We start from the raw sequence: 24,491 nt of genomic DNA, 5'->3' as shown, positions 1-24,491 counted from the left end.
CTGAAATGGTATGAGTAGCATGGTAGCATGCAAATCTGACTAAAAGCGAATGACTTCAAAAGCCTCGTATGATTTTGTCGTATGATTTCATTACATTTACTTTAGCGAATCCAGTTTTCACCTTGCATAAATGTTTCAGTATCCAATAAAACAAATTTAATAAATGAAATAAAAAAAATGTAAATAACCACAAACTGCATACAGTATACATATTACGCAACTCTGAAATGGTATGGTAGCATGCAATCTGTACACAGTCTGACAGTCATCCCGAGGGGACATTTATAAAAGAGTATATATTCATCTTAACAGGGTAAGGGAGGGATCTTTAGAAAATATTCACATTTCTTCGTCTTTTTATCTTCAAATGCATCTTTATCAGTCGCTGCCCCCATGCAATCATTATGGGAGAGGGGGATGCCTGATCATGTGCGTAAAAGGGGGGAGGAGAACACTGGTCCGTTCTTCATGCTCCTTTTCTTTTGTATGATTCATCTGAAGAGTCCTTCAGATTTTATCGGCCGGCTCCTTCCCCATTTCTCCCCTCCATGCCTCGCTATCTCGCTCTGGGTCCTCCAGATTAACTCGGCAAACACACTCATAATCAAATAGAACACACACTGGGAAATGTCATATGTTAATGGCCTTGCATTTTTAATAACATTTCCATTAGGTGATCATGTGATTATCGCCCTTGGTCTCTCCCACACAGTCTCTTTATTGCCTTGTAGGCTCATGTTGGGGGGACACAGTCATCTTTTCAATCCTCAGATGCAGACGAGGATGACCGTCTGTTTCAAATGTCTTCACGTCTGCCTATCTATACACATGGTATGTCGTAAGACTGACAGGCTGGTTTAATGGAAATAGCTGCACTCTTCAGTATGGGTGGGATCTCTGTCCATAGCTGCCCGGTGGGACGGTTGAATCAGATAAGAATCGTCGACCTGCTGAAACCAGAGAGAACGACCTGACAGCATTAATGAACCTTCTCCTCTCCTGCCTGTCATTCAAACGCAGCCGCATACTGCCGTCAACTCGGCTGACAGACACAGAGCTGCTTTATTATAGTTTCAGGAGGTCATGCTATGATTGTGTGAATGTTACCATGTGATAGCCATGCTGACAGTGAAAGTGAGGAGAACATCTGGCAACGGTTCTGAAAAACATTTATTCTGAGAAAATCGTGCATAGGTCTAACATTTCAACATTTAGTAGTCTAGCCATGAGCTCTGATGTCATTTAACAATGTTTCTTCCATTTTCTTAAGAATTGTTTTGATAGCCAGATTGCTATAAGAACCAAGAATAGGGGGTGGACTGGTTTTTTCTTGGCTTGTGCCCCTCAGCTCAGCTGCATATGTTCTGCTTGTACTGTAAGCAATGGTGTTGTCAAATTATACATTAGAGCAATATCCTGCGAGGAATAGAATTAAGAACTTTTTAATACTTGTGAATTCATTAGAATCATTAAAAGACAGAATTGTGATTCATATATGAATAATGTTTTTGTGCACCCTTAGTTTTGAAGGAATGGCAACATCTCTCCCTCTTCTTTAAGACAGTGCAACATGGCTATGCCCCCCTTTCTTTTCACATTCTTGGGCATGATGGGGTTTATCTGTGACATATCTGTTATCTTGTGACATCATAAACCTGGGAAGTAGCTCATTGTAGTCCCTATGAGCCGTTTGCGTAGACATTAAACTGCCAGAATTGTAAAAGACTTTCAGTGTCATAACTTTGCAGATATTATTTATGCAGCAACATTACACAATAACTAAAGTTAGAAACATTTAACCTGCCATGTAGATGACTAACCTGCCTATTTTCGAATAATAATTGTTAATGCCATAATTGAGCTCTCTTTAAAATATACCTGAACACTTGTTAACAATAGAAAACAACAACAAAAAAAAGTTTAGGTTAAAAGTACTAAAATCTAAATACAATATTTTAAAACTAAATCAAAGTAAAAAAAAAAAAAAAAAAAAACTATTAAGAAAATGTCAAAAACAAAAAATGATAATCAAAATATATAAAAAACAAGTTTTAAAACACTGATACTATATTAATATACAAATGATAGTAAAATAACACTGTTTTCAATCAGTATCAATCAACAGTTTGTGTAAAATTTTAGTTCTTTAAATACAAGTTCGTATGAAATAAAAATAAAAGTTAGTTGTTAATGTCAGAGCTGGTTTGTTGGACTCAATTCTTTATAGAAGAACTTTTATCAAAGTACCTTTTAAAACTCCCACTGAGGAAATGAATGGCAAAAATCCTTCTAGAACCAAGGCCACTGAAAAAAGTGGGCAGTCACTGTTAGTCTCTTCAGAAATTCAGTCCCACATACACATTCTCTCACAAAGCAACTGAACGACCACGACACTTATTTTTGTGAAGCGTCCTCTGTCATGTTTCAGCCTGCTGTTTGTCTGAGTCACAAGCAGTGCGCGGTAAGGCTGTTTTCACACTCGATTGGACTGCTTGGTCCAAACCTAAGAGCAATTCCACCCCCTCACCCAGCTAGTCTCTTTTCAGATTGTACTTTTGGGTCTGAACCGCAGAACCAACCAAACATAAAGAACTCAGCTCTGATCAAGGGCTTCAGATTTCCCATTCGAGCATCAGTAAGAGGGTTTCCAGCTGGAAAACATGGATCAACTACTTGTCTGCTTTTGATGACCGTACCTGCAGCTACTGATGTTGTTGTTGGGCATCTTTGAACTGTCTGTCTGTAAACACTGAGACAGTTCAGAGCAGATCACAGACGTCTGCTGTCTGAAGGACGGGGAGAGAGATACTGTGAACGCAGAGAGCACTGGTGTGAAAACAAGAGATGAGGAGAGGAGAAGAGGTGACAGGAGCTGTGATGATGAAGGGAGGTTAGTCTAAGAGAGAAGAGGTAAAGAGAGAGGCGATGCAGCGTTTAACTCTGACAGATCTGTCGAAGTGTGTATATTGTATGTGTGAGAGCATGTGTCTGATATTCTCTGCATCTCCTGCTGACACGCATTCTAGTGCAGTCAGAGAAATGATCACATGTAAACACACACACACACACACACACACACACACACACACACTTACTCAGCTACCAATATGGGAAGACTTTTATTGTATAATTCTTGCCATTTTACCAGCCATAATGATATATATATATATATATATATATATATATATATATATATATATATATATATATATATATATATATATATATATATACACACACACACACACACATACATATATATATATATATATATATATATATATATATATATATATATATATATATATATATATATATATATATATAAAAATATAATATCAATATATCAAAATCAATATATTAGATTTCTGAGAGACAGCTGTAAATTTGGTATTGCTAACACATACAGAATTATATTTTATTTTTTTAAGTACAATTAATGAATTAATTATTGACTGCATTTTTGAATGTACTAATATTGTACAATATTCATGGTTTGGGCTATTTTTGATAAAACAAAAGCGGCCTGAGTGAGATTTTTGTCAAAAAACTCAAGTGTTTCAACAGCAATTTTTTTTTAAAACAGCAAATCTTTATACAAATACTAACAAACTGGTCAAATTACGGAGGCAGTTGAGTTAAAAATGTAGCTGATAGCTTCAGCATGGGCCACTGAGTGCTAGTTAAGTGTTGGCTACAAGTGCAATATTGTGATATCCATGTCTAAAAGCCCCCAGGATAATCACACCTTTTGCTGAGCATTAAATAAAAGTAGTAGCTTCACACGCTTATCTAATTATTTATTTTTACACTTGACCTCTATCACTAGCCTCCAGAGGGAAAGCCACACTGTCAAAGTCACACTGTCATTTTCACATGGCCTACTTTCCCTACTACACACATCACTCGGCACAGGCTCTGGGCTGCGCTCGCATTTGTCCTTTGGGTTACTTTGCCACTAGGGCTGAAACAAATCCACCCATGTAATGACAAAGGTCATTCAAATCCATCGGAGCTCTAATAGCTGGTCTGAATCACTCAAGCTTTAGCTCTCCTGAGCTTCAGCTTATGACCAGATCGTCTGATGACATCCAAGAAACCTGTCACTACACGCAAAGATGTACTATGACCCGATTATGCATTGAATTACACAAAAAAGCATTAAATATAGAGATTTTTCTTTTTTTTTTACTTTTAAGAGACAGTAAATGCATGAACTTAAAGTTTATTAAGTACATGTTTCACCCCCGTTTTAAAAGGGGAAAAAAAATTAAATGACATTTTGTTAAAAGAAAATGAGTAACATTATTTTTATGACAATTAAGCACTTTTACCAGTCAAATTCCTATATCAAAGCTATTTCTCTCGCTCTCTCCAAATATATTGAGATTTTTACACATTTGCCTTTAAATAGTATACAATTACATTGCATTATGGTCATTTTACAGGAAAAAAATTACTTTTTACAAAATTATTTTTTTATTTTTAAAATTGTATTATTTATTATTATGATTTTTCTTTTTTTTTTTTTTTTTTTTTTTTTACAAAATTCTTCTAAAATTGTTCCGAAAATAATAAATAAATACATTTTAAATAAAACCTTTTTATTTATTAACCTTTAAACTAAAACAAATAAGTACATTTTAAATAAATAAAAATTTGACACAGAAAAAAATACCTGAACATTGTTTTTAACTCAAGATGAAATGCAGGCTAATTTGAACTTGCATTTTCCACATAACCACGTCTGCTGCATTTACACTAAACAAGAGGCTATGGCTCTGACTAATAATGCCTTTTTAATGCACACTAGCTCGGTAAGGATATGAATCACTTGTTCACATTTATTAAATACTAGTAAAGGCGCATAATTCACCGCTGCAGGGCTTTAACGCAGTGGTAAAGTGCAGGTCTAATGCAGTGGCTCAGCTTTATTATGCACCACAGCAGGGATCTGATGAACCTTTCCAGGCCAATCATGGGGTGCAGTGATGTACAGGGGTAGTGCAGCGCTTTGGGGCAGACCGTGACCTTGACAGCATCTGTTCGGAGAACATGGCTCCACCGCTCTGAGCTCCGTCATCTACAGCAGCATGTTTAACACTACATGTGTGTTTGTCCCTCATACCGAGGTGTTAAGTAAATTCTCTCCATCCTGCAGTTCCCAATGTACACCTCAACCACCCCCCCGACTGTCTTCTCTTCCTCTCTTTTTCTTGTCTAGCCTCAGGCTCTTGCACTGAGAGGTCAGGGCACCATAGCCACAGCGTCGAGACTGACGCTTCAAATCCCTGATCACACACACACCAGACGCAAAACACCTATACACACACTAGTAGTAGTAGTCAGGAAGCAGGTTGCATTTGAATGGAAAACGGAAAAACTTGCACTACACAAACTACATATACACCTCAAAGCTGGGTTGAGATTAGCAGCAGGAATAATTGTGCATTTAGACACTGATTAACTTTTACGAGAGGTCAAATGGGCACAGAGAAAAAAAAGAGAAGACTACACCTAGTAAATGGCCACCTACTAGATGAAACTTTCTGCACATACATGAGATCACATTTGACTGTGTCTCCTCCTCATGTTCAAGCAATCTGAAATCACTTTGAGGTGACGAAGGTTGTTCTTTGTGGCTGAACATTTCACTTTCAAGAGCAACTCTAATCAGTCAGAGAGAGTCGTCTTGATTACCTGACCTCTTTTTTCTCTTTTATCTCTTTTCCCATCTCCCTTCCTCCATCATCATCATCATCATCATCTCTATACATTCTTGTGAGAGTCCTGCTGATAAATGGAGTTGAGGGGGTCTTTCTCAGCTGATGGGCCTGAGAGAGGGCTATGCCTGCCCTAAAGTTTTACATTCATGCCATTTGCAGACTCGTTTATCCAAAGCAGCTTTCATTGCATTCACTACATAAATTTTTTAACTTAATGAGCTATATCATGGTGTAGTTTAAAATAATGGAGATCTTTACAGTTTGAAACAAGACGCAAAACAGTATTCTACAATCTCAAAAACCTTTTTTTTAAATTCATTTATATATTTCAAAACATTGCAAACTCTGTATTTGTGTATTTTATTTCTCCTTACTCAAATTCCACTGACTTGAATGGCATTCAGAACACAACATGAATTAAAAAACAATTACAGTGGAATTCATTATAACAAGCATTTATGACTAAATTAATTAATTTAAAGTGAAAGTGAACGTAAAAGTGTGTGGGGAAAAGTGCTATACAAATAAACTTGGGCTTATGTAAAATACAGTACAGAAAAAAATGATGATTGCAGAAAAAAAATTATATTTCGAATTATTGTATATTTTATCTATTATAGTTTATCCAAACAATTATGTTGTGACGTTCCAAACCTGCATGACCTTCTTTCTTCTGCAGAACACAAAAGATTATATTTTGAAAAATGAAAAATTAAATATATTTCATTTTAGTCTTCCACAGAAAAAAGACAAGTCCTGCATTTTTAGAACAACACAATGGCAAATAATATGTAAATGACAACATTTACAATTTTTGGATGAACTATCCCTTTAAGGATTACAGCATTATTCTACCACCAAATACAGTGCATGTCAAATCCTGTTTCAAATCAACGTATTTCTGATTGGGATTCATTGATTCTCTGTGAACACAGCCTTCACTTGTGACAAGGAGCAAGAAAAGGTGGGTGCTGGAATAGTAGACACTATGGGACAGCGTTGAGTTTGCGATTCTGTAGCTCATGTTCTTTACAGTGTGTTTGAGTCGGTGGGTGTGTATGCACATATGTATGCAGCCTGTATATTTATTAGACGCAGCTGAAAAGAAAACTGCATGTTCTTCAAAAGCCGCTTTCTGTATTGAAGATTTCAGATTGCCTTCAATACAGAAAGATTACAGCTATACCTCTACTAAAGATGTAGATAGGGGGAGGAAGGAAAAAAAAAAAAAAAAAAAAAACACTCTGCACTTCCTCGTCATTATCTAAATGCAGAGCTCTCTGGGTTGCTAATGTCTCCCACAGACAGAGAAGCTGCTGGAGAACGCAGCGAGGAACTACTGACTTAAAAGTCCTGGAGAAGCTCGCACTGACCTCCCTGCAGCTCAGCTTCTTCATTTAACAGATCGTATTTTCATAGTTCATATAAGTCGTTCAATGATAAAACAACTGAATTTAGTCTGCAAGTCAAAAACGTAAGAACTGGATCTGCCTGATACTTATAAACGAATCATCCAGAATGGTTTGAAAAGATTGGACTTAAAACAACAAATGTTCATAAATCCAACAGACATCGCTACTTCTCTCATGAACGGGCCAAGGACAGCTTTGTCAGATGTATTTTCAGTCAATAATAAAGCCTCTGTCACCATTCATTGTAACTGCATGGAAAAATAAAGACCAGCAGTCTCCAGAATAACTCTTTTGTTTTCCATGGAAGAGAATGAAAACGTGAATGTGAGTAAACGATGATGAATAAACAATTTTCTGCGAAATAATGGTTAATTTAGCAAAAAAAAAAAAAAAAAAAAAAAAATCAAATAAATTATTACCTTTAACAATCTAAAAACACATCCATAGCACTCTGTATCTTTAGAGCTCTCTTTCCATCGCTCTTTTCCTCTTTATCTCATCTTCATCTATATAAAATTTTTTCTTATTGTCCAGATCTGTCTCTTTCTTTGAAAGCAGCAGGGAGGAGGCCACTCGATCACAATCGATAACTACATCTCTTCGCGCCCCATTCTGCCTATTCCACAGCTCTCTAAAAACGTGTGTGTAAAAGAACATGATTCTTCTACACACACACACTTAACACCACTGCCAGGAACCTATCAGTACTATGCCTTATTTTCATCCTTATCTCTATTCAAATATATTTTCTATATAAAAATACACGTTATTATTTGCATTTTCAAATTTCTTTCAAAAATTTGGGATCAGTCTTTTTTTTTTATAAGAAATTTTCCAAAATTTTATCAAAATTACAGTAAAGACAATATATCAAAGACAAAATAACAACATACATACGTATGTTAATGACAATAACATAAAGACGATATATTGTTGACATTTCTATTTCAGTTCTTTTTCAGTTCTGTTCATCAAAGGATCATGAAGAATGTGCCATGGGCTCCACAAAAATATTTACCAGTTTTTAACATTAATTATAGAAAGAAATCTTGAGCTCTAAATCATATTATAAACATTTATAATGTTTATAATTATAACATTTTTTCATCATATTATGATGATTTCTGAAGAATCATCATTTCTGAAGTGACACTGAAGACTAAAGGAATGAGGCTGTAGATGCATTTGCCTTTACAGGAATAAATTACACTTGCATTCAAACAGAAAATAATAATATTTCACGATATTACTGTTTTACAATATTATTAATAAAATGAAAGCAAGCTTGGTGAGCATAAGATGTCTTTCAAAAACATACTGACCCCAAACCTTTGAACAATAGTGTATAAATCTATACAGATATCAATATCAATAAAACTTTTTAACGTTAGCCACAATATTCTTCTTAATGCTATTTTTCCATATATAAAAAACACATAACTAAATTACAACTAATTTACGTTTTTAGAAATGACAAATATTAGTAGAACATTGTTTCATTTTATAAATTTTAGTAAAACATCTTACATTTAGTGGCTAAGGAAAATTGAATAAGGATGTTCAGATTTGATTACTATAAAGCAAGAGAATAATACTGATTAAGGAAATGGCTTCCTGTGCTGAAAACATGCGCACACGCATTTCATTTGAGACTCTTGAGTAATCACGGGGTTCAGACCCCATACAGTGTTTCTTACCGTCCTCTTCCTTGTGTGTATTTTGCGGGCTGTGCATCCTATCTGCGCTGGAGGGGTGGTTCAGGTCAGACAGTGCGGCGTGACGTTCAGCTGATATCCATGTGGGGTCACTCATATCAAACTCCTCACTACTCACTGAACAGTCATCCTGAGGAGAGAGCCAGAGAGATGTCAGTCCAACAGCTGAGGCAGGATTGCTCATATCGGCACCACGTCTGTGCGTGTGCGCGAAACTAGAATAGATGTGAAAGTCAGATTGGGCTGTGATGTTGGCAGGCAAACAGGCCCATGAGGAGAGCTGTCAGAGAGAGCAGTCACCCCCTGCTGAGTGACAGCATCACTCATACACACACACACACACACACACACACACACACACACACACACACACACACACACACACACACACACACACACAGACAACCAAAATTACGGCTGAGCCCCAAAGCACAGTGCAGAAGCGCTGAAAAAGAAAGCACAGTATACAACTTAAACGCGGTCATTTATTTATTACTGAAAAATTCACATTCCGACTGCCTTTAAACATGATTCAACTATTCAACATTATGTTTTTTTGCCTTTGTGACTGCTGCGAAAATCAATCAGTGAGCATGAATCAATTTGTAAACGAAGGAAATATTTATCGGCTAATATTTGATTTGTATGCGTGAATAATGGTTACATAAACACACAGTTTACCTGCTGACAAACATGCATTGAAATGTCTAACGTAAATTAAACCTGTAAAATATTTTCCAAAGGTATGCATCTCAAATGAAATTATATTCTATAAGCAGACATTGAACCGCGGTCATGAACAGTATTCAAAGTATTCCTATCATGGACACAGATTAAAATTAAAAAGCAAAGGTTATGAAAGGTTGTGCAAATGAAGAAAACTTTTAACCATCGGTGAAACTTTCTTAATATAAAAAAAAAAAAAAACATTCAAATGTATTCAAATAGAGAATACTTTTTTTATTATAAAAAGTATCCTACAAGATTACAGTTTTTACAGTATTTTTGATCAAATAAATGCAGTCTTGGTTACCATGAGTTTTTTAAACCTTTCAAACCGATAAAAAAAAAGTCTCACTGACCACAAACTGTAAAACATTACTAAAGTTCTGTAGATTCTTGTACGAAATATATAAAAAACCTATTTCTCCCAATTCAACTCATCTATTTGTGAAAATGAACTATTAACTATTTGTTGCATCTACACAAGCAATTCGTTCTGTTTCATAACAGATCTCTTCAAAATGAAAGATTGTTTTCCTGAATAAATGCATTTTCCCCATTCAATACATCAAACTCACAGCAGTCAGTGGTGAGGATGCCTGTATATATGAATCAAATAAATCACAGCATTCTGTTTTTCACCACATTTGACAGCATCATTTCCTCAAGTTTGGATGACACTTCAAGTACATTTGTAATGTTAATGTTCTGGATAATTCATAGAAAAAGTCAAAAGAATCGTTCCTGAGAGAACAAGGCTAAACATTTCCAAAAAAGGAAAGAAAAAAAAATCCTTAAAATGTATTATTGCAAAAATAATGACTATGTAATGATGGCTATTAAGCTTAATTTGTTCCCTTGACTTATTAAATTGCTCCTCAATTTCAGAAATTTGTTCAGTTTGATAGCATCCTGCTGAGACCTTCCACCTCTGGAGGACAGCCATCAACCCATTTTAATCACATAACAACCTATATCCGCAAATGAATGTCTCTAAATAATCTCAAGAGCTCAAGTGGTTCTGTTCAGTAGTTACAGTCTGGAACATGTGTTCATTATCAACATGAGCATCTCAAACTGGCTCGATTGGCTGTACATGCTGTGCTGGGTTAGTAAAGCAATGAAATACCTGTGCATAATGTGCTGGACGGAAGAAGATGATTTATTAGACAGGCGAAAGTAAAAGCCGCCCCAGGGACAGCGGGTGAGGGCCCATCTGCTCATGCCTGTTGTTGAAGGGAAACCCTGCCACCCTGCCGCACGGCACGACCTCTGTTTAAACAGACTCACCACCCCAGCCCACCAGAGCTGCCAATCACACAATACCTCCCACCTCCAGCCCAGCGCCGGCTCTGATTGGTTAAGGCACTTTACATGCAAATTTGACAGTGCATTATTGATGGGACAAAGTCTTCCACCCTGCTGCTCCCTAAAGGAGTTTTAGCTGTTGTTCTGTGCCAGTTTAATATGCAAGGTGAGTTTGACACAAGACTGCCTGGATAGTAGTTTTGGCTTAAAAACTTCAAACAGATCAAATAGGTCAAATAGATTTTGTTTTACATTTAGTACATTTGTTCAGCAGTATTATCAAAAGTGACTGTAGAAACAATCATCATATTAGAATAGATTTGAATTAAATTTTTATGTTTTTAAATAAATGCTGGGCTTTTGCTACTTTCTATTCAAATAAGAATCCTCAAAATAAAAGGTTCCCAAATGAGCAGATTAGAATGATTTTTAAAGTATCAGTGACACTGAAGTCTAAGTAATAAATCAAATTCATTGGTTAATGAAAAAAAAACAGCTTTAAAGTCAGGGATAAAACACATTTTAAAAGCTATTAAAACAGAAAACGGCTATTTTAAATTATACCAATAATAATTCCACATTATGTATTTACCATATTTTAGATCAAATTAATTCAGGCTTTTGCTGTGCAAAATTGCTATGTTTCTTTTTTGTACAATAATAGCAATGTATATTAAAGCCTTTTACATTTGTGACTGGGATACATTGTTTTTTGTCTATTGCAATAATTGTATGGGTCAAAATTACAGATTTTTCCATGATATTTCCAATATATGTTCCATGAAGATATTTAGTAAATTTTCATCTGTAAATATATCAAAACTTTGCTTCATTTTTGTTTAGTAATATGAATTGCTAAGAACTTTGTTTAGACAGAGCAGAGCAGCACTGGCCAAAAAGGGCAAATGATTGTATCTTTCAAGTAGTTGTTAGTGTTGTTGACTTAACTCTCTCACACTGAATCTGGGCCAGCAGGTCATCCTTACCAGAGCTCTACACTGACTTTAGTAATCAACGTTCGAATAATACATCCTACAAATACAGCAATCTGATACATGTTTGTTTATAAATAAGCCCCCAGAGATCAAGAACGCTGCCCAGGGGTCAGCAGGAGTCAGCAGGGTCAGCTGATAAGAACAGACAGCAGAGGGAGGGGTCAAATACACCCTTTAAAAGGTCACAAGGAAGCGCGCTGCAGCTCAAACCATCAGGTAGACAACAAAGAGGATTGCACTTAAAGCGGCCACACACCCGTCCCAGCCCCCAAACCCTACGTAATGTATTCTGCCGCATTTTCATTCCCATGCTGAAGTCACAGAACTGACAATCAAGCACCTCCTTAATCATCTTCCAACAGGACATCAAACAGGAGCCTCTATTAATCTGACATTTAACTCCTTTTCAATTATAATCTTATAAAATCGCATTTAACCGCTTCAAGCCCGCGATCAGCGCCGCACAGCTAATCCAATTTAGAACAATGCAGGTCATCAGCGGCCGAATCTCTCCGACTCCATCTTGCAGCACCCCTACGGCTCAATTCTTATGGTCTTTTATTAGTTTTTATTGTTTATTAATGATCACGCTTACAATCTCCTCTCATCTGCATGCAGGTGACATTCCACACTCTTCCACTCTCTCTTTCTCTCGCTCTCTCTCTCTCTCTCTCTCTCCCTCTCCCTCTCTGACAAATTGCTGTCTATGCAGATAAAGAGAGCAGGGACAGCCTGGCATTTTCCCCCTTCATGAAACATCCCAGCTCCTCCGTGTCTTTAATGAGAATAACAGATAGAAACGAGTCCAATCACCTGGTTTCTTTCATTTGCAGAGGGTCTGAGTGGCTCTGTGGGCTGTGCATGTGTGTTTCAGGGTTTCTTTTGTCTGAGAGGTGTGTGTGCGTTCACAAAACACAAAGAGCAGACGTCCTTGGGAGACGGTCTCTTCTCAGCCAGGGCTGGGCGTTACCTTTGTCCTGTCTCGCGTTTTCATTAAGTTGATTAACTTTGCTTTCATAATAATACGCTTTTGGGTGGGAGAGAATGAAAGGAGCCTTTTATCGCTTTAACTGATTTACGTTCGCACGGCTTGAACCTCCGAGCCAGGAGTGTGGACATTTGTAGAGTGACTTTATTAGTGAGGTTAGCTTGTTAGCCGCCCTGCTGTATACCGAGCTGTAAATTGTCTAAATTAGTACGTGCAGGGGCTAAAGTCTTTTAAAAATCATTAACTTCAGGAGCAAGTCTATTTTTAATGGCGCGCCGAGGGGAGTCGGACTACCTGGGTGCCCTTCTGCCTTCAGGTCTGAAGTTCACCGAATGGTATTGAGAGTAAAAAAACCAAAAAAAACAGATAGCATATTAATATATGGGTTCCTTGCGTAAATACACATGCGCACATGCCTAATGTACCTTCAATGATTGATGCCCACCTTCAGAGGCACGCCGTGCTGTTTTGTCAAGCACAGAGGCACTAAAATATGAATACAAATGAATGTCTTTCTTTGAGACAGTTTAAAGCATGCATGAGAACACTGGGGCAACATTTGCTTTCCTGAGCTTGTAAAAAGGCTTCTGTAAAGGAGATTGGCCCCTTCCGCCTGCACTGTTTTTTGGTACCAGGGCCATTTAAAGCTAATCCAGTTAGCAACCCAACCCTTCAGAGTCTTCAACCTTTCCTCCTCATATCGGCAAGCTGGCCGCTGGTGTCCTTGTGAGAAGCTCAATGCTGAAATGTAACGCTTGGGTTTATGTTGGCAAGTCCAAAACAGTTAACCCAATAAGCAGCTTTTGCATTGTAGATGCTGTATAAAAAACATGAAGTGCTTTTTTCCTCACTGAATCATTCAGCAAAGGGAAAAAATGAATGTAGAATCAACAAAAAGTGAGATGGTCATGGTTTTTCTTGAGCATAAATGATTGATTACGTGATTGTTTTGCATGTATGGTTGGAACGAGTGATAGTTTTCTGTGTCTCGTCTTATTCAATCTGCAATTAGTTCCCCTCCTTTTTCCATCTTCTGTCTCCTTCTACCAATATTATCAAGGCAAGGACGGTGACAAGGCTCCAAACGCAAAAAGAAATAAATTTAAATAAATAAATAAAATAAGAATAATATATATATATAATATATATATATATATATATATATATATATATATATATATATATATATATATATATATATATATATATGCTGCCATGGAAACTGATCAAGATCTGCAATACACAGTCTGGAGAGAAATGTACACTGGCTTAAAATAAATAAAGAAATAAATAAATTCTAGGATCTGGATTTATGTGTATTCTAAAATAATAATAATAATAATAATAATAATTAAAAATATATATATTATTATTATTATTATTATTATTATTATTAAATGACAACTTATCTAAAAACATACCAGCGTAGTCTAGACACAACATGTTTTTTAATTGAACATCATCTTTACTCTGGAACATTTTACTGCAGCAAAATATTTTTCAAATGCTATTTCCCATTATGGTAGCAACAGGAAGCGTTTTCTCAAATTATAACGGCACATTCTGTGTCGAGGAGCCAAATTCTCACACCTCCACCACACACACAAGGTCAGAGGATCTATCTGGGCCCTCGGAGAAACACTGCCAGCTGTCCGTCACATCAAAGCCTTTATTTCTCACGTCTAACAGATGTCTGAGCACGTTACATGAGCTTTCTGTCTTTGACCGCCTTCCCTCCGTCTGCTGGAATCAATAGCTTCCTAAGGAAGCACACTGTATCATTTCAGCACAGAAAGGTGAGTGTATTGATAAGAGTGCCGTTACTCTACTAAGGCATGCAAGCCTGCACGCTTATACAGAGATCCATTTGCCCTCAAACGCACACAAAAACACACATTGTGAGGTCCAATGAGGATTACCATGTTGCAGACCATGAGCTTCTACTGCAGAATATTGATCGAGCAAGAAAACCGTCCATGAAAAGGGAAAATACCAGCACTAACATACAAGGTATACATACATTATCGTGAAAAAAACACACTAGGTGAGCGTTCATCCGAAACATGCTATAAAGGAAAGGCTAGAGAAAAAAAAAAAGGTGTGTTGGGGATGTGATCGAATCACTGGAAGGACAAACAGACAGTTTGATATCAGTGTCTTTTTGTGATATTACACCCCAGCGTCAGCCACAGGCTAAAAAACATAAAGCATTCTGTTACATGAAGACGGGCTATGATCAATGATTCTGACTGGACCTTCATTGATCCAGAGGCGAGGGGAGGGGAGCTATTTCTGCCTGCCGATGCCCCCTTTTCCCTTCTCTGAAGAGCAGCGAAACCAAATCTGCACGCTCGGTTACCACCCCTGCCCATTATTCCACACACGGCCCCCGAACAAACGCCTCAAAGAGGAAAGACACAAGACCGTCTCTCTGAAGCATCACTTATCTATCGGTCTGCACAAGCTCTAAAGGTGAAGTGTGTCATTTCTTCGATGTTTAAATCATGTTGTTTGGTAAAATCACTGCATTTGCTCTGTGGAACTCAAAAAGAATATCTGGAAACTGCTTGCAGTACAATGAATCAGGAATACAAGAATACAACAAGACTTGGGCACCGTTACATTTCTTTAATCAAATAAACTAAAAAACAAAATGTATATATAAAATGTGTATATATAAACAACTATCTCTATTTTGTTTGTAATTTAATATATTAAAATTAATGCTGTTATTCATTTAAAATTAAGAATCTTAATTTTATAATCTTAGAATTAATTTTGCAATCAATATATTTTCACATTTAAATCTCCAAATTAGTGTAGAAACAATTTTTTTTATTTTAGATATTAAAATGTAATATTTGTATCTTTTTACATAGTACTATGAATAAATGCAAGCATCACCGATACCAATAATGACTGATGATGATTTTTTTCAACATATTTAGCATTTCTAGTAAAAAAAAAAAAAAAACGCTGATTTTGGTTACAAACATGACAACCATGAAGTCAACCTGAAATAGCTAATATACTCTAATTAAAGTCTATTGGAAAGGATAATAACTAAGAAAAACTAGGAAAAAAGTTTATCTTTACGTTATACCAGAACATAAAAGGACCTTTAATCTAAATGTTCACTTTATCTGCATACAAACTTTTCAATCGCAAGAGCTTCTTTTAAAATTCACGTTTTTATTAACAAATCAATATAACTGGCCAGACTTGAATCTCCATGAACTGCACAGTATGATGGCCATCATGAAAGGAATGTGTTTTTGACCATAAGTACCAGATGGAAAGCTGATGCGTGTAGAAAAAGTGAACCTGGTTTCTAGATGAAGGCCACTTTTTTGAGGACACTATACAAGCTTTTGTGTTTGTAACAGTGGATATACAGTATTGTTGTTCCTGCGGTGACCAGCATGGATATAATGGCACCTGCGTTCACAATGACCACTTGAAGCTGCTCATCAAATCCTGTGTCCTGTGGCTGCTCAGCCCTTAAGTTTGCATACAACTGCACAAAAAAAATCTATTTTCTCTCTCCTAGAAATGTTCAGATTATAGCTTTAGCTGCTTTTGATTGGACTTTGTCAGAATAAAGCAAAGTGCTCTATGTTTAATAACATGCAGCATGCAGAACCTAAACAAAAGAAAGTATTAATCAAATAGAGAACTTTCTGTAACATTTTAAATGACAATTCTGTCACTTTTAATCAATCTAATGCCTCTTCACCAAACAACAGTAGTTATATATTAATAATAAAATTCTTTAAAATCATGCTGACCACAAGCATTTGATTTAATAGTGTTTAATCTCATAAGCTACGTGTGATTTATTACCTATGGTTAGGTTACCTCACATTAAAGCTATAAGTGACTCATGCTACAAACATAATCAAGTCTTCAGTGTGTTGGCGGAATCAACTAACTGGCAATCGTAACTCTTGTAAAATTAGACTAGTATTGGGTTCACCTGATCTCGATTACACATACTCAAAATGTAACAAAATGCAGGCATCTCATCTCTTAAGTTTTCTGATTTCTATCTTAGTAGCACAGCATGCTAATTAAAGCTATTAACATATATTTTATAAATCTATGACATGACATCCAAATGCCCCATTGATGGGATGAATTAGTTAATAAATTAGCCATAGTTCACTACTTCTGCACTGGAGACAAAAACCCTGAAAGTGCCCGAAGTGGTCCACTGCATCTATGATAAAACCACAGCTTTAAATCAATAGCTTATGGGGGTTACTATACCTGCTCTGCTTCCTGAATCTAGCTCCATCTCTTTCTCCTCTATGCAGGAGGCATGATTGCTCCCTGCAGCATTACGAAATGAAACACATGGGACATTTTTGTCTATTTCTTCACAGCGCTAAATCGTTTCTTTTTTTGTTTGTTTGTTTGTTTGTTTAGTTTTTTGGATATACAGGGTAAAGAAAAACAACATATAAGCTTTTGTGCAGATTGACTGGTATTCTGCTAGAGCAATTCCTGAGCAGATTTCTGAATCCTACTCTGATACGCTATAAAAAAAAAATCTTTTTTTAAATATGTTTTACGTTTTTAATTTACATTTATTAAATTTACATAATTCTACTAACTGATATTACTGTACCAACTTATTAAAGTACTAAAATCTGTTTTGAACTTTTGAAATGCACTGGTAACCACTAAATGTAGGTGGTGATGAGAAAGACGCAGGATAAACTCAAGCAGCTTTTAAATGTAAAAATCATTCAAACAAGCACTAAACACCATCATGGTGAGACTCACTAAACTGAAATGTGCAATAAACATGCATTTAACAACATTGCATGTAACACACAACCCTAATAAAACTGATAAGAAGAAACAGTTTTTTAAAGGAAAAAAATATTAGATTAAAACAAAATTTACCATTAACCATTTAACAGGTTTTTATTGTAGCATTTTTTTACTATTACGGTAATTTCTTAAAGTGCATGTCAGTCAGACAGACAGAAATGTGTTTTTTTTAAAAGCAGAACATCAGTAAAGCCATTAAATAAACATTCAGACTTTTTTTTTTCTATTCGATGAATTGTCTCATGTTCCTGTGAAGCACATAAGCCTTTGATACTTACTCCTGCTGAGATAAAACAAAACATACTCTTTTCTTTTTTCCTTTGACATAGTAGTCTTTCACTCTGTGAGGCACGCAGGCCTGCTGGAAAATTTAAAGGGAGTCATTTCTTGACAAATGTTGACAACAACGTCTTGCTTTATCATCTTCTATGGCTGTAAAATATCTGTCAATAACCAGCACGCAGAATCACAAACCCGTTCATGTGAAGTGAAATAAACATTCTCACACAGATGTCCTGATGTCCTCTTGCGCTGTTAAACTGACCATCAGGACTGTATAGAAATGGTGGAGTATATATATAAACCAGATTACGCTGCAAAAAATTGCCGCTCGAAGAACGCTGATATCTGAGATGACCTCACTTCCTGTAAGATACACCATGAAGCAATGGCTTTATCCAGGTCAGCAGAGACGGCTGGCATAGCCATGCAGTTTATGACCTCTGCAACCGATCTCAGCCCTTTCTTTCTGCATGCACTGACCAATTGATGTCTTTCAATGCGGCTTCTGCAGCCGACTGCTATTGTCTCTAAACGACCTCTGCTACTGATCTCGTCATCTCTGTCTGCAGTGTCCTATAGCCTTTCTGGAAGCATGAACAAAAGGGGCACGATCAATTTAGGCTGTCGGATACACAAGGCTTGGCACGTGCAGTTTGTTTATAGATGGAGACTGAAACAGGAAGGACAACTCGCTCGGATTAAGCATTAATGAAAAAATAAAAAGGGAAAAAAAAAAAAAAAAAAAGAGGCAATGATCAAGATTTCCCATTTCGCATAATGATTTGTAGGGAGCAAGCAGCAACCCAACAGAATTCAAGAGCAAATGGCACACAAAGCCTCGAGAGGTTAAAACCAGTATTCAACAGACACATGGATTACTGTAGGTCCCACTACTGCTATTCTCCTCTAATCCAGTCACAAATCTATCTCCACGATTAACCCCTTTTCCTGCTCTACAAATGACCCCACAAATAAAGAACAAATTGAAATCCCAGAAACCCTGATGAAAAACCACTGGTAAGAAATGGGAATATCAAGGAATTTAGCCATTTTGATTACAAATTTTATGCCACCAATTGATGACATTACTATTTATTATTACTTCTGAGGAATTACCAAATACATGACCGTAACTATTATAGACAACTGTACCACACTTTTTTTTTTTACATAAATATTTATTCTAAATTTATTCTACAACTGATCATAAAAACACTCTTACTAACTTCTCCTATGTGCATGTTTAAAGACACATTGTTATACAAGTCCTTAATTCAGTGTTGTTATATACTCAAAAGCGTTAAATGTATTTTGGTTAATTGAGCTTGAGTTAAACTGAAAACTTGAACAAAAAAAGTACTAAAACCAAAATAAAATAAAAGATAAGTAATTTTTTTTAACTAACAAAAACTACAAAAGCGCATAAAAGTATCCAATCAAAAAAAGGTAATTAAAATTATAAACACTAATACTAATATAACGCTAAATTAATTTAATAAATAAAGAAGTCTCACAAATTTCAAATAGCTACAACATATCATATTAAGTTAGATTTGATCAAGAATAAGGACTTGGTTTGAACAGTTACCAAAATCTGACTGAAATCACTGAAACTGATTCACCGAGTGATAAAGCGATTTTAGACTTTAAATCACAGTTAGTCTGTGATTCATCTCCGAATCACTTTGACCAATTCATTAAATGGACAACGCTGGTCACATCATGTGTTTTCTGCTGCAATGCTACAATTTATTTTACTGTAGTATTTTTCTCATCATATTCTATTTAGACTGGATGATTAAAACTCAACTAAGGCATCATTTCTAGAGCAGTGGCGCAGGAAACATCGTCAGAGTACAGGTGCCGCCAGATTGGGGAAATCTCAGTGAAATTCCACTGACAAAAAAAGGCCATTGTGTAAAGAAAGTCAATAGTGTAGGAAAACATGAAGCACAGCTCACGCAGAAGTCACTTTTAAACCAAGCCTTTCTGTTGGTCAAAACAGCAAGTTCGTGTGACCAACCTGAATCCGTCGTGAAAATTTTCACCTTCATGTCAAATGACTGGATTTTTAATTGTGAAATTTTACAGGGAAATGTGCCCCCTGATGTGTTAGGATGCAGATATCAGTCAGCCAAATTCAAGAGCATTCTTTTCAAGTCAGGCTTTTAGGCTTCAGGTACGTAATGGTTATTCACAGACAGCTCTGCGAAGTGGCCTGACGTTCTGCCGGATGAGTCTTACATACAGTGAAGCACGAGAAAAGAGAGAGCAGCAGAGAGGACACTGGGGAGCCTGCATGCCACATCCTAGATTCCCCCCCTCAGGTCTAAGCACATGTTGCCCAAGAGGAAACGAGCCGTGAAAAGACAGGAAATTACACGGAGGGGGACCCATCATCAGGAGAGCATCTCATTGGTTAGCATGATGCTCACATGGGCTGTAAAAAAACAACAACATACCAAACAAAAACATACTGCGCTCGGGCACTGGGATGTAATGACAATAGATTGCTCAGTGACACAGATGCAAAAAACGCTCAGAAATAATTAAGCTCAAACCTGCTGCGGCTACTTGGACTACCGTAATGTTTAACTTAAAAAACAGCCTTAAGAGAACTTTCAAATTGACACGTAATGTCATTTGCAACCCATTTTATTCCTGTAATATAACATGGGTCCAATTTGTGAAACGGGATATTCCAAAAGAACAAAAAATTAGGAGATGATTTGTTCATCAAGAGCTGACTGGAGAGTAAAAAAAGTCATGTGCACATCTAGTCTCTTAAGCTCACCAAAGTTTGCATTTACTTGATGGGACTAATAATAATGTAATAAATATTATTACAATTTAAAATATTATATACGTGATCTAGTGCTCTTATTATGATCAATGTTAAAAAATGCTTTTGCTGCGTAACATTTTTGTGTAAACCATTACTTTTTTGTCAGGATTCTTTAATGCACAGGAAGTTCAAAAGCACAGCATTTATTTGAAATAAACACTGTTTGTAATATTATAAACATGTTTACTGTCATTTGACTGATGTTATAAGATATACGTGCTTTCTGAAAAAAAATAATAAAAAAAAAAATACACTGCTGTTCAAACTTTGGTGGTTTGTAAGGCATGAAAAAAGACGGATTGGTGACATGTTGTTTTAGCAATTACAAAGACAAACATTTGCTTATAATGGTGTCGGTTTTAATTTCATGTTAACTTTAAGATATGGCACGTCCCATCTGCAGCAATGCGAGAACAAGTGGCTGTATACAGACCCACGGGACACTGAAACTGAGAGAGGGACACATCTCAAGGCTCCAGATGGGAATTTTGATGCGTCTTGTAATGGCTGGAGAAGAGCAGAGGATGGTACAGACCCTCTCAGAGAACGAAGGAGCAAAGAGACAGTCATAGGAATACCACAGGGACAATACAAAGAACAATAGATTCAGAGAAGCAGAGCTGAGGGGGAGAGAAACACGGAGAGCAGGCGGAAGGGAGCAAAAAAAAAAAAAAAAAAAAAAAGGGATGGGAGAGGATGAGTTGGACTATTTAAATGGCTAGTGCACGAGGGGGAGGGAGAGAAGGAGCCAGGGAGATCCTCAGGCCCGAACAGCTTGGCTTTAGGGAGGGATTACGGCTCATGGAGCTTCCCTTCTGCTGGACAGGCTGACGTGGGGGTCAGTAAAAGTGATTTTATTTTGGTAGGCTTTATCCTTGTGAAGCTCTGGCAGAAGGCAGAGGATGATAAAGGAGGTTTTAAAGCCTTTAACCCTTCGTCAACCATCCCTACCCTTAATTTGCATATCCATTAAACTTAAAACCAGTAAGAGACGTTTAAATAGCCCTGTGAAAGGCTCTAGGAAAAAATGGGGTAGTGTGTCACTGCTAAAAATGGGTGTGATATGGAAAAAGAAGCGGGAGCAAAGAGTCACAGGATAAGGTTTAGAAAATGTTAAAAAGATGGAGGAATAAATGTGAATTTTGGCATTTGACTCCGTGCCACACTGCTTCGTTCTTAGACGCCCACATCAGTCTACAAAACCACCTGCCGGAGGCTCAGAAGAGCAGAAGAGACAGAAACAACACTGGAATAACTGCTGAGCTGTCTATTAATTGCGCAAAACATAAATCCATAAAATTACAGCCAAGGATGAGCAAGCTGAACTTTTTTTTTTTTCTTTGCGATAATATTTTTTCCTGTCTGTGCGCGCATTTGAACTGCGCACAATAGGGTGTGAATGTTTGTTAAAGAAATAAATACCTTTTATTTTGCCTTTTTACGCTGAATGGAAGTTAAGTGTCATCGGCAGTGGGCCAAGAACAAGTGGCACTGCAAACAATCGAAAGCCTAGCACTACGAAAGCAAAAGGCAGCAATCTCTGAAACGTATTTATCTTAATGATACAAAAAGCACTTTGTGAGATTTGCAAGTTAGTAAGCCGTTCTCTGATTTCAGGCCTTCATGCGACATGCAGTAATGATCGCCTGCAGAACCAGCTTTCTCAGATCTGGACAAAAACCCACAACAAAACCAGCTATGACAGTATATAGAAGCACATATTGCAAAAAAAAAAAAACCTTGATTTTCTTTATGCATTTCTCCACATAAGCCAAATCCATGAAAGAATTCCTTAAGTTAAATACTCAAATCTTTTCATATAACACATACAGAGACTCCGGTGCCCTGCATCACCCTTTGCCATACTATATAATTGATTCATAACTCCATAATTGATATTTTTATATAGCTAGAATACTGTCATGATTTATAAACAACTTCAAACACAGACAGAGGTCCACACTGATTAATCAAGTGACTGGAAACCTCAACATGTAGGTTTCACACACACCTAGACTACACCTTTCTATTATTTCCGATCTTATTAGCGTGCAAACTACTTTTTTTTTTCTTCATACAAATTTTTCGTGCATGATATGTGTTATTAACAAGCAGAGGACCTTAAATCAACTGTCCGTCCAGCACATATTTCTGCTGTGTTGTGTTTACGCGGTGCTAAATAAGACGAACAAAGTAAACCAAAAAAAAAAAGTAATAACACGCTTCTGTCGGCTTGCGTGCGTTATCAATAATACATCAAGCGTGTAAAGCGCGTATTTATCAACATATGACAGCCACGACGAAAAAGCTGAGTGATGATAACGATCTAAACGGACGCTATCGTGTTGCCAAGGTTTCGCGACCGCGACGCAGCGAATACGTTAAAACAACACGACTTCATTCCGTCACCAGCACACCGTTCAACTTGACCGGCAAACGCGTCGCTTGTTTGTACAGGTTAAACGCCGCGGTAAACAACTGCAGTGTCGTTTTAACTCTTCAACTTTAAACGCACGCAAACTCCCAACCGGAATAACAAATAAACGCAACGACCTTCCCGTGCGCTCTTTGCAGCACTAATCAAAATAACGCCGTTTTCTGCCGAGGGGAGTATCTATATTAACCTGCTGTTTAAGATAATGAATTCGTGCCGGTCTAATTGAATCCTTACCTTCACCGGTTGGCGCAATTCGTTTTTAATATTCTTCTAGGATCCCCCTCGTCGCAGAGCCCCTCTTCTCTCCACTCTCTATCCGTTTAATATTGCAACAATATTGCTGCGGTCGCGAGAGCCTTCCGCGCGACTCTCTCCAGCCCTGAAGACGGAGGCGGGGCCGAGGCGCTGACGTCACGCCCCTGCTATAAGTACTGTACAGTGAGGTACAGGATCACCAAAACCACTTTAGAGCACTTCACGTCCCCTCCCCTCTCTCCCTCTGCCTCCATCTTCCTCTACTGTAAATGCAACGTTTGTTCTGGAAATCCACAGGCATACAAAACAACCTGTTTGCTAAAATCAAGACATCACCGGTTTTGTTTTTAAAAGAAGAGCTAGATTCATTCTCCGTGCTCACCGTCTCAGCACAGCAAAGGCTTACATGGCAGACGTCAGAAAAACCAATGAACGGCTATAGTTGTTTTTTTATGTATTCCAATACATCAATACAGTAAACTCTCCATCCTGATGCGGTCCTCAATTATCCAGTGAACATCTAAGATGAACACACACACACACACACACACTTTGATTTATGAGTCACTAATGGAGCCCCCAGGAGAAACACATACAGTCAGAGGAATGGGGAAAACATAATTCTGTCTCATAATGCAAAACTTGCACATACCAGGGTTTTCGAAGCAGAAGTTATATTTAGGCTGACTTTAGGAAATAGATCAACAACAGCGATGCAAGACGACGATGCGAGGCGTCCTCTTTTAAGACAGGTTTACAAATAGTGTGTTTGCGAGCTGCTGTTGTAATGTTTTTCAGAAGTCAGAAAACGCACACTTAATAATCAGTGCCATGAAAGCTGTTAAAATAAAACTGTACGACGTCAAAAGCAGCACAGAACAGAATCAAATAATCCAGCACTTTAACAGAAACGTCCTTGAGGCTTTTAAACGATTTTTTTTCGCTTGTTTCCACTGACTGTTGTTG

General features: G+C 37.1%; 1 protein-coding gene across 2 annotated transcripts in view; it reads right to left on the bottom strand.

Annotated features, from left to right (window-relative positions):
- nol4lb (nucleolar protein 4-like b) overlaps positions 1-24,491 on the bottom strand; it is an 83,868-nt gene that overhangs the window by 33,913 nt on the left and 25,464 nt on the right. For both annotated transcript variants that reach the window (XM_043225170.1, XM_043225171.1), the window contains exon 5: positions 8,836-8,983. In XM_043225170.1, the coding sequence (XP_043081105.1) occupies positions 8,836-8,983 (148 nt within the window). The remainder of the gene's footprint in view (positions 1-8,835; positions 8,984-24,491) is intronic.

This window comes from Puntigrus tetrazona, chromosome 23 (genome assembly GCF_018831695.1).
Source record: "Puntigrus tetrazona isolate hp1 chromosome 23, ASM1883169v1, whole genome shotgun sequence".
NCBI lineage: Eukaryota > Metazoa > Chordata > Actinopteri > Cypriniformes > Cyprinidae > Puntigrus > Puntigrus tetrazona.
The sequence above is the reverse complement of the archived record's forward strand: the minus strand, read 5'-3'. Positions and strand labels throughout refer to the sequence as shown.